This window comes from Emys orbicularis, chromosome 6, assembly GCF_028017835.1.
Source record: "Emys orbicularis isolate rEmyOrb1 chromosome 6, rEmyOrb1.hap1, whole genome shotgun sequence".
Lineage (NCBI taxonomy): Eukaryota > Metazoa > Chordata > Testudines > Emydidae > Emys > Emys orbicularis.
The window spans coordinates 44,576,481-44,588,685 of NC_088688.1; the positions used below are offsets into that span (position 1 = coordinate 44,576,481).

Below are 12,205 nucleotides of genomic sequence, written 5' to 3' on the forward strand. Positions count from 1 at the left end.
TGTATCTGTTTTAAGAGATTTCTTATGCTCACTGTGTTTACTACTTGCTTTTCTTTGTTGCCTTTGTGGTTACACACATTCTGGATCTAAAGGCATATCCATTTTAAGTCCTATGATGCTTTCGACCCTCTATTCTGGGACCACTGTTTCCCCTTTTAAAACCTCTCCTTCTCTAGCTCTGTACTAAACTGCCTCAATTATTGCACTTATCCTACATCTAAGAAAACTTATTTTACACCAATTATTAACCTGCCTTTGTGATGAAGTATACACTGCAATTGGGTCTCAAGAGGGTTCAGGGGTCCTGGAAAGAATCATACTCATAAAATCCCTCCCTTTCCCGTGCTTTTCTGCAGACTCGGGGATCAGGGAGGAAAGGGTAGAGGGCCTGCCAGACCCAGCTGCTTCATATACCAAGGAAGAAATGGAAGAAGCGGGAAGTAGACTGGGGAAGAGACTGCCTTGAAAACAGGAGAATGTGGGTTGTGCTGTTCAAAGCAAATAGGCTTTCTGGTTATTTTGGGACTATTTGTGCCCCAGAAGGGAAGAACTGGGTCTGGAAGAGAGAATCTGGTGAAATGTGGTACAAGAAGTAGGATTCAGAATCCCCTTTTAGTTGTTGCTGCTCAGGAGTAATAGCAGCACTTGCAAGCCTTACTGCTCCAGCTATTATCATTGCAGTGGAAGCAACAGGAGCAAGAGCAGAAGGCTCTTGTCTGCAAAGCAACAGCAGCAGCAGAAGCAGTTTCAGAAGCTCCTCATTTGCACGAACACTTTATTCTTTTTAAGGCTTCCACGGGCTGTGATGGTGGAGTGGCTGAGCACTAGGCCCTCTTTCACACTGCCCTGACTATCCTCAGGCTCAGTCAGGTTGGTGTGGAGCTCCCCTCCCTGGGAATAGGCCTTAGGATTTGGCCCATCATAATTAGTAATAAATAAATATTAGTAATTGCCAGATTAATGGGTTAAAGCAGATAGTTTGGTCAATATGTCTGGCGGCTGCCTCATACCCATGACTTCCATAGTGTTTGTCTTTTCAAGTGCTGCTGAATACTTATATGGTAATCTATTTGGGCTCTTCATTTGTGTGTGTGAACATCGCCTAGCACAGTAGAGCTCTGATCTTTGGTTGGGGCCTCAAGGCACTACCACAAGATACACAAGTTTTAATTATCATCATCGTACAGAACACTTACTTTGAATGTTACAATAAATCTATGGACTATTGCCCCAGGAACAAATGCTAAAATAATTACCTTGAATGAGAATGTTAATAAAACTCTTGTCCTTCACATGCAGATGGATAGAAGAGGAGGCACTGAAGGGTGGATACAATGTTGAGATTAAAAACATTACAGATGAGATGGGAGTACTTGGCATAGCAGGTCCATTTGCACGAAAGGTTCTCCAGAAACTGACCATTGAGGATCTTAGTGATTCTGCATTTAAATTTCTTCAGTCCAGATATATTAAACTTTCTGATATTGCTGCTACTGCTATTAGGATATCCTATTCAGGTAAGAGGTAGGGAAAACAGACTATCAAAATAATTGGGCAGCCAGGAAAATAACTGGTATGACTAAAATTATGTTGAGAAATGAAACTGATTATGTGTTTGAAAGCACTAGATTAATCAAATTATAAATAGACATAAATGAGAGAGAAACGGTACATTGATTGTCAAACATTTTCTGGTCAGGAACTAAGAAGGATTTCCAAGATCTTTCAAACAAAAAAATACCCCAAAGTGTATATATATATTTTTTACAGAAGTAAAGGCCAGTTTCGAAAACAGTGTGATCTTTGGTGGGAAACCAGTGTTAAGGAATGATTTTGAATTACTACTAAATTAGTATCTGTAAAGTGCCTTGAGAACAGAAAGCATAAGTGCTACATTTTTATTATTTCCCCTTTTTTCTGTGCCAGTCACTTTTTATTTTCATTTGTCTCTATGTCCATCTCTACCATACTAGGCCAAATTCAGAGCTCAGTCTGAGGCAGTCCACGTTGGTGTAACTGACATCTTCCAGTTTATGTATTACACCAGTGTAGACTTAGACTTGAGTGATTTACCAATTGATAATTTACATGTCCTTTAAACATCATCTCTGACTTTGGCCTTCTTTCCTGTCCTCTTCTTACTGAATCGTTTATTTCCCAGGTTTGGGTCATCAGTTTAAATTAGAGTAATAGTGCCATTGTTTATGTACTGAGGTACAATTCTTTCAGGAGCTCCTGTGGGGAAGGGAAATTTCTGCACTCTCTTACTAATGAGTTCTGTGTAATAGGGACATTTAGCTCTAATTTTCATAGCACTTATTTCTGGAGTAATAATGCTAGCACTAAATATATTGGGATTATTTAATTCTAGATTTGATTAGTCTGTTAACCTTGGTTTTATAACAGGTGAACTGGGTTGGGAACTCTACCATAGAAAAGAAGATTCTGCAGCTCTGTACAATGTCATCATGGAAGCAGGCCAGGAAGAAGGAATTGATGACTTTGGAACTTATGCTCTGAATGCCTTAAGGCTGGAAAAAGCTTTCCGGGCCTGGGGAGCAGAGGTTTGAAAACAGTTATTTTTACCATTCCATTTTTTTTTATACATGTTTTAGTCGCAGCTAGATAGAAAGAATTACATTTTCTTCTGGGTTTCTCAATCTGCAATAGAGAGAAATTAGATGGATTTTCTTTCAGTCAGGGAAAGCTACTATTATGATGAACTGTGTCTTTCCCAGGTAAAAATAACTATTATACTCATTACATTTTTGGCAGAGAAACATCTATTTTGGATAAAAACAACGAGGAGTCCGGTGGCACCTTAAAGACTAACAGATTTATTTGGGCATAAGCTTTCGTGGGTAAAGAACCCACATCTGAAGAAGTGGGTTCTTTACCCATGAAAGTTTATGCCCAAATAAAACTGTTAATCTTTAAGGTGCCACCAGACTCCTCGTTTTTTTTGTGGATACAGACTAACATGGCTACCCCCTGATACTTGACATCTATTTTGGATGCACCTTATTTGTTCATGGTTGTGTTGATTTCATTTTATTTTAACAAGATGTCTCATTTCTTATTGAGTTGTAGTTTTATTTTGTATGTTAAAAGATGCTACATTTTGTATTATGGATAGCATTAGGTACTCTGCTTAAAATTACACACATGCAGCTCTCAGTGAATTGCACTTGGCTAACAGAAGAATTTGACCCACTGTACATAAAAAATAAAAAGGATTAAATGGAAAACTAGAAACAAAAGAAGTGAAAACAATGGGAGAACCTGTGGGGCCATCACTTATGGATTAAATATTTATTTTTCTAACAGATGAACTGTGACACTAATCCTCTGGAAGCTGGACTGGACTATTTTATCAAGTTAAACAAGGTATGTCTGTCTTATTTTAAAAGTTATGTTATCTGGAAGGTTCTTTCCATAAATGTTTTAAAAGAAAAAACAATTTTCTATGCATTGCAAATACAGATATTTGTAAATGAGTGAAGCAAAAGTACAGTAACTCCTCACTTAAAGTTGTCCCGGTTAATGCTGTTTCGTTGCTGATCAGTTAGGGAACACGCTCGTTTAAAGTTGTATAATGCTCCCTTCTAACGTCGCAGCCGCCTGCTTTGTCCACTGCTTGCAGGAAGAGCAGCCCATTGCAGCTAGCTGGTGGGGGCTTGGAACCAGGGTGGACCAGCAGCCCCCCATCAGCTCCCCCCTCCCCTAAGTTCCCTGTGCAGCAGCTGCCCAGCAGGCTATTAATTGCCGGCAGTTCAGCTGTCCCTTCCCCCACTGTCATGTGCTGCTCCTGCCCTTGGAGCTGCTCCCCGAGACTCCTGCTTGCTGTGCGGGAAGAAGAGGGGGGCTGTCAGGGTGTCCCCCTCCCCCCTGCTCCTGCACCCTGCTTACCCCATCTTCCATGGAGCAGGGGGGACACACGGCAGGGCTCAGGATGGAGGGAGCTTGCCGGCAGCAGCTGCGGTCTCAGCAAGCTGAACTAATTAACAAGGCAGTGTACTTAAGAGTAGGGTCAGCTTACTTAAAGGGGAAATGCGCATCTCTCTCTCTCACACACGGTGTGTGTCTCTGTCTGCGATGCTGTCTCCCCTCCCTCCATTCCTGCTGCCTTGTAGAGTGTGAGAGTTAACCCTTGAGGGCTCAGCCAATTGCTAGTTCATCATTTAGCAGTAAGGCATTCCCTAGGAAATATCCCACCCTCTGACTCCTCCACCTCAACCAAGCTTCACAATCATCATCACTGTGTACCAGTATTAAATTGTTTGTTTAAAACTTATACTGTGTGTGTGTGTATATATATATATATATATATATATATATATATATATATATATATATATATATATAATATAGTATTTTGTCTGGTGAAAAAAATTTCCCTGGAACCTAACCCCCTCATTTACATTAATTCTTATGGGGAAATTGGATTCACTTAAGTGAGGAGTTACTGTAATGCCTTTATTATGTGTAGCTTTGTTGCAAAAAAGATTTTACATTTTTCTCCATGTTTGTTTTTGCCGAAATTATATATTAGATCAGACAGTTGTAAATGTACCATCTATGTACGTACAAATACAAGTATGTACGTCTTTTTAACATATTAAAATAATAGCATTTTCAGTAGATTGGATATTTAAGGACCCTCAAGGCAAGTATTTTTAAAGCAGACTAATGTACTAATTGCACTGCTACATTTGTTTTATAGAAAATCGGAAATGTTTCAATCTGCCTTCTATTATTTTATGAGTTGTTCAATGCAGCAGTATTCTCTCTGATCTCATGCTATATTTATTCTGATATAGTAAATATCATGAGCAATAAATATTTCAAAAGAATTGCTCAATGTGAATTTGATGAATTAGACACAATAAGCTAAATCAGTGTTAGCGTAAAACTTAGTTATAAAGCCACTTAAGAGATTGCATCAGCAAAATGGATTGCTGCATAATTCGAAACGTAGGGAGTGGGACTGGGCTTAGGGCATAATATTGGTTGTATTTAAATATAAACTACAGGAATTAACACAAGTTATACTTCTCTTTACTGACATAATCGTTTTGTGATAATTTATTGGCAAATTTTATACTGCATCAAACTTTATGTTCAAAATAATAGATGTAGTTATTGCTTTTAATGGGCCTTTCAAACTATCTAACAATTAAAATAGTATAGGTTAGACTCTGCTTTGAATTATAACATGTGAGTCCATTAATTCTGATTGAGTCACCCCAGCTTTAAATTGGTGCAAATGAAATCAGAATTTGGCACAACATGCCCATTGTATCTACCCTCGTTATACAGATAATAGATCAATATTTTTCGTGTGGTTACACTTTGCAATCCGATTGAAGTCTACAGAATTTCTCCAGATGTACACTGATGCAAATGATCATCCAAGAGCCTGAAATATATATGCAAAGATGTTTAATGATTAGAGTCTATTTCTGAAGTAATAGTTAATTTTCTTTTAAGCAGTAAGACAGAATAGGCAGTGCATTAAAAGAGCACCATGGTCAAGTGTTGCTATCCAAAGGAGAGGTTCAGTGATAGCCATAAAATTATAAAGTCCAGTTTGTACAGAAAAATAAATGTGACAGAATATTGTCTTTATTTAGCAGTGCATATAGTGGGCATGACAGTGACATCTGAAGGTTCCAGTTGTATCCAGTTTTAAAGCCATTTTATGACAAAATATATCTCAAGTTTCACAGGGTGTAATATTCAAGTTCACAGATGGTAGCAAGAATAACCTAGTACTCAGTTCCAGGGTTAAAGCCCCTGCTTTACTTTCAGCTGTAGAGGCCTTGTTGGTGCCATCTCCCCTCAGTGCAAACATGACGGGTTCGTGCCAAAGCCCCCCTCGGGACGCGAGTCCTCTGATGTCGGCAGGCACGTCTGCAGTACATTGTGACAATGCATCCAATTGTATCAGGGATCTCTGACAGTCCACCAAAATTGCAACTTGGATTGTTGCAACTCTTCACAGGCATAGCCATCAGGTCGCTGTCTCACACGAAATGGACCATGTTGGTATATCAATCGCAGGACAAACAGAAGCAAGGCTGATCTATCACGGTCATCATGAGGTCGAAGATTCTTTACTTCTGTATTCTGGTGGCCCCAAGCATTTATATGGGGTAGCACTACTACTGTGAGGCGAGGCCAAGTCCTCCTTGACAACCTGGACGCCCATGTCTCCTCGTTTACTTACTGCACATCTTAAACATCGGCATGGTTACCTCACTGTCATAGTAGTCTATGTGCCAACAGAGGAATCTGTTGACTCAATTAAAGATCATTTCTATGATCAATTGAACATCTAGTATGCACAGTCCCTCCACATGATAATCTCATGATCCTGGGTGACATAAATGCAGTTACTGGCTCCTGTGAACTGGATTTGAACAGGTCATTGGACATTATGGTTCAGGCACACCCAATGATAACTCTGGCCTCTTGCTTACATTCTGTGCCTCCCAGAATCTTTCCATTCTTGGGTCATGGTTCAAGCAGCGATGCATACACCAGATGTCATGGATCTCTCATGATGGCATCACTCAGAAGGAGTTGGATCACATTATTACATGCGATAGGCATCTCTTCGCCTCCTTTAGAGTATATTGTGGTGCGGAAGCTCGGCGAACACAGATCACCATCTAGTGGTCGCCCGTATGGTGTTGATGCTCCAGCGAGCAGGTAAGCCCTCTGCGATGATGAAGAAGTTTGACATCGACACAGTCCATGTGCCAGGTTTAGCCAACAGGTTTTGTATTGACATCAGCAACAGATTCTCGGCTCTAGCTAATCTGCCAGACGATGTGGAGGTTGCCTGGTCCCTGTTCACTTCTACCCTCAACCAATCTGCTGAGCAGAGGATTGGCTATAGGCATCCAGCACGCCAACCAGGGCTATCAGAGGAGGCCTTCCAGATAATTAATTTGAAGGCCACAGCCCGCCAGCATGGTGATAAGTGCACTCGTAATCAGTTGAAGCGAAAATTTAGCACCCTGGCACTCCGAGATCAAGAGGCATATTATAACCAAGTGACGAAAGATGTCGAATTTGGCTTAGCCAGGGGCAACTTGAAGCCAGCATTCTGCGCCATTCGCAACCTCAGTGGTCAAGAGGTAGTTACTACAAACGGCATTCTGAACGACAACCAAGGCCATCCTTATAAATCGGATGATGACATTCTCTCACACTGGGTGGAACATTATCACAATGTCCTGAACCATCCTCCAGCTGCTGCTTGTTCAAAGCTGGATGATCTGGCAGTCACTGCAGTTCCAGATCCAGACATTTGTACTGATGCACCAACGTTGAAGTGTGCCATCTAAACGGAAAAACGTACACGCAGACGGTGCTGATGGCACCCTCTTAGTGCTCCTAAAATGTGCTATTGATCCTGTAGCAGAATCACTTCTGGCTATCTTTCGTCTGGTGTGGAGAACTGGAACCCTGCCAACCGCCTAGAAAGACGGTATTGTGATCTCACTCTATAAGGGCAAGGGACCGTGCTGCGAATGTAAGAGCTACAGGCCGATCACCTTGCTCTCTGTTCCAGGGAAGGTGTTTGCACATGTTTTGCTGGCACGCCTGGAGCCTTTGCTACATCGGAAGCGTCGTCCCCAACAGTTAGGCTTTACGAGGAACATGTCCACATTAGACGCCATTTTGGGCTTTCATTTGTTGTCGGAGATACAGCGCGAGTTCAGGAAGCTCCTGCACATAGCATAGGTTAATCTTAAGGCTGCATTTGATTCAGTAGACCGTGTTGCGTTATGGAAGGCCTTAAAGGGCATAGGTGTCCCTACCACTCTGCTGGACTTGATTAGAGAGCTACATAATGGAACCACTGCCCGTGTTTGTCTGGGGAGCCGGATGTCAGCGCCTTTTAAATCAATATCTGGTGTTAGGCAGGGTTGCGTTCTGACCCCTGCACTCTTTTGTCAGGCAGTGGATTTCATAATGCAGCATTCTGTCAGGTCCATGGGCATTGAGATAGGTGATCTCTCGCTCACAGATCTTGACTATGCTGATGACGTTGTTCTTTTAGTACAGAGCCCTGACAGGTTACATGAGGCACTCCAGCATATGGAGGAGCAGTCAGCTAAGATTGGTCTCCATGCTTCATGGTCAAAGACGAAACTGCAAAATCTAGGATCAGGTCCGCCTGCAACTCCAATCTCTTTGAACAACAAAACTGTTGAATCAGTTTCCAGCTTTTACTATCTGGATTCTATACTTACCAGCTCCTCCAATTCTCACACGGAGGTTCTCCGGATTGGCATCGCAGCATCTGCCATGGGCCGTTTACAACAGATATGGAATCAACATCATCTTAGTGTGACAACCAACTTCAGGGTTTATTCGAGCTGTATCCTTCCCATACTGTTGTACGGCTGCGAAACATGGACACTACACCGCGCAGACTGGACAAAACTGGAGGCTTTCCACACAAAATGTCAACGTCATATACCGGACATAAAGTGGAATGACTTCATCTGTAATGCATATGTTTTTGGTCACTCGGGTCTACAGACTACTGGAGCCATTGTCCACAGGCAGCGCCTTACACTTTTCAGACATGTTGCAAGGATGCCACAAGATGTTCCAGCGAGCACTGTTCTCCGGGTGGCTTGTAACATCCAGGATAAAATTCCACCAACCAAGGTGTGGAGGCGGCCCACAGGCAGACCCCCTATTACATGGGCTCATCAAGTCTGTTCCGATGTTGGACTCTCAGGCCATCAAACCTTTGCGTTCGTGCAGGAACAGACCAAATGGTGAACGATTGCTATGGCCAACTGTCTGACTAAGCGTTGAAGAAGAAAAGAAGGAAGCTGAAGGTTTTGACAGCTGGGTGAGGGCCATTGGATTTTTTGAGATTATACTGTATGCACGTTAGCTGAGTGTTTCTCCTAAACTGATCCGTTGTGAAATAGTTAACAATGTTGTTATTTATATTGTCATCTTTAGATTTTAGAATCAACAACCCATTCCCATGAATTGGGCAACTACCATCTCTCAGAGGTATTGTTTAAGGCAATCTGCAGTCCCAGGAAGACACCACTACTTCAGTTTACACTTGGTTCACATTTTCATGGTTATCTTTGCAACAGTAAGGGCTAGAAACATTTTTTTTAAACGAAAGCTAAGATTGTGAAGCATAATTCTTTGGCAAGGGGGGAATTCCAAGGCAAATTTCAGGACTTAGAATCACAGAATACATTGGGCCCTATATATGTAGAGGCATAAAATTTCTATATTCCTTTTGAATATTATACAGGTATGTTATAAATGTGAAAGCAGGATACAGGACTGTAAAGCACTCATTCACATAAAATGGTTGATTATGACTAATACAACATTCTCAACAATAGTTTATTTTCTATAGGTTGTAATGAGAAGATATTTAATGACCATTTTTGAGCATTTATGGACATTACATTTGCCATGCTTAAGAGAAGATACATTGGGAGGAGGGAGGGAGGTGTCAGGAGGACCAGTGCTTATTGGTAAAATTTCTAAAAGGGGTGAGGCCCCACAAAAGGTCTCAAGGGCAAAGAGCGAAGTACATAGTGTGTTGTAATCAGCAAAAATGCAGTGCACAAAAAAAAAATAGAAGAATGAAAAATACATTCCCTGGCTGGGAAGTTATTGGACTTTTAGAGTCAGGGGAAAGATCATTTTGAAGGGGAAACTTTCCCTGGCTGCTGCTTCTTCCCCTATTTATAAATCACAGACTTCTTTCTAATGGGATAATTATTGAGAAGCTTTGCAAAGTTTTTCAGGTAAACACTCAAAGATTAAAATGATACTTTATCTGTGAAACACTCAGCAAAATCACAGGTCATTTTTACCATTAGGAACCAGCCTCATATTATAGTGAAAAACTTCCATATTACTTCAAATAGCTTTCAGAAATGTACTTCCTTCAGAAAGATTTTCCATGTTTCCCAATGGCAAGATGAATGCAATATTGCCACTAGTGATGAAGAATACAACGATACAAAATTACTTACAGAACTGAATTTTCAATTTTCTTTTAAGCTATACACAATAGTGCCATCGTCTGGACACCAGTTGCAACAACTGGGTAGTTTAGTTAGTGGGAAGATAATTCTAGATAATGAGACACTTTGTGCTTCTACTGTCAACCTATTTGACCCATGTTGTGAGCCAGTATTTGAAGTGTTGCAGGTTATTTCTGTTATTAGGAGAAATTGATGAAGGAGTTAGGTATTTCTTTGATACAGTCCTGTTTATTTACAAAGAATGTATAGTCCTGTTTCCCTGAACATAAACACAGAGATTATAATATTTATTTATTAATAAATAATATTATTTATTAACATAACATCTTAGCTTTAGGCCATAGTGTACAAAAATAAATACATATTTAAAAATCAACACATCACAGTAAAACAAGCATGTTTAAAATACAAAAAGTAAAAACACAAAATCAACCCTTCTCCTAAGTTCAATTAAACTTTTAAAATCACGCCCCATAAAAACAATATGCAAAAATAAAATAATAAAGGTTAGAAATACATTATTTCATATAGGTCACAAAGAACCTTTCTTTCACATACTTTTTTCTTGGTTTTGCAGCAGACCAGGCAAATAGGGCAACCAGCGTATTAATTAAACATTTTCATTACATAGCAAGTATTTTAGTTGTCGATCCCATGCAGTAACAGGCATTTGAGCCAAGAATGAGGTTAACCATTTGTTTCTCGGGTAACGGTATAAGCTGCAAGAAAGTAAATAATTCAACCTGGCCAGACCTGTATGCACAAAAATGATTTGCTGTCTATGCCAGCATAACTCCCATCCAAATAGGCTGACAGTGTGGTTTGAAAGCAGAGATCCATGAAGGCCCTCCCTAACACACTATTGTTAAAAATATCATATTTTTTGTAACCATGTATACCCTTTAGATGAGAAAGCCAAGGAGATGTATTTATTGCACAGACAACTTCTATATCCAGTTGGTTGCGAATATTTTCCAATCTAAACATAAGGATTTCACATTCTTGACTTTAGTTCTAGCCCGAGCCCGTGCCCCCAGCCAGAGCCCCTTCCCGCACCCAAATTCCCTCCTGGAACCTGCACCCGGAACCCCCTCCCTCATCCCAATCCCCTGCCCCAGCCCTGAGCCCCCTCCCGCACCCCAACCCCCTGCCCCAGTCCTGAGCCCCCTTCTGCACCTAACCTCCCTCTCGGAGCCCATACCCCATCCTGCACTCCGAACCCCTCGGCCCCAGCCCGGTGAAAATGAGCAACTGAGCGAGGATGTGGGAGAGCAAGCGACAGAGGGAGCAGGGATGGAGTGAGTGGGGATGGGGCCTCAGAAAAGGGGTAGGGCCTTGGGGCGGGACAAGGGTGTTCGGTTTTTGGCAATCGGAAAATTGGCAACCCTATATCCAGAGGGGGATTACAGATCCCTCTCCCTGCAGCCCCTTCTACTTCTCTTTATAGAAACTAATCAGCTCCTCTCCCAGGTGGGACTCATCTTTCATGGGCCTCCAAACCAGATAGCCCAATTAACCCCTTCAGAGCCTGTGTGTGGTACATACCCCATTGCAATCACCTTGTCCTTAGAATGTCTAGGACTAAATGAAGATAATGTCCCATTAACTGAGTTGGAAGAAAAAAAAATTCCTTATCCCTAGAACCCAGTTGGGCATTAAAATCTCCCAAAATAACAGCTTGCTGTTGGAAACTCTTCTATAAGCAAATCAATATGAGATTCAAGCCCTTCCCTCAAAGACTCATCGTGACAGTGTACCCCATAAGGCTTTATGGGGGAGGGTGCTTATAAATGTATGTATGACATAACTGGAATATGTTTTGTGCTGCCTGTGCCATGTAATATATCTCCATAAAGGTTATGGTCTACTATATCTATTCATCCTATTTGTACATATATATCATTTTCTACTTGAGGTTAAGAATATGGGCTGTATGCTTGCTTGGTTTCTAAGGCCTTGGCTACACTGGCAATTCACAGCGCTGCACTTGCTGCGCTCAGGGGTGTGAAAAAACACCCCCCCTGAGCGCAGCGAGTGCAGCACTGTAAAGCGCCAGTGTAATCAGCGCCTGCAGCGCTGCACGCTCCCTTGCAGCGCTGCAAGCTATTCCCCTCAGAGAGGTGGAGTACTTACAGCGCTGCGAGAGAACT

General features: G+C 41.5%; 1 protein-coding gene across 1 annotated transcript in view; it reads left to right on the top strand.

The window, feature by feature from the left end:
* Positions 1-12,205, top strand: part of DMGDH (dimethylglycine dehydrogenase) — a 78,981-nt gene that overhangs the window by 51,134 nt on the left and 15,642 nt on the right. The window contains exons 12-14 of the mRNA XM_065406675.1: positions 1,300-1,517; positions 2,407-2,564; positions 3,328-3,387. Of these exons, the coding sequence (XP_065262747.1) occupies positions 1,300-1,517; positions 2,407-2,564; positions 3,328-3,387 (436 nt within the window). The remainder of the gene's footprint in view (positions 1-1,299; positions 1,518-2,406; positions 2,565-3,327; positions 3,388-12,205) is intronic.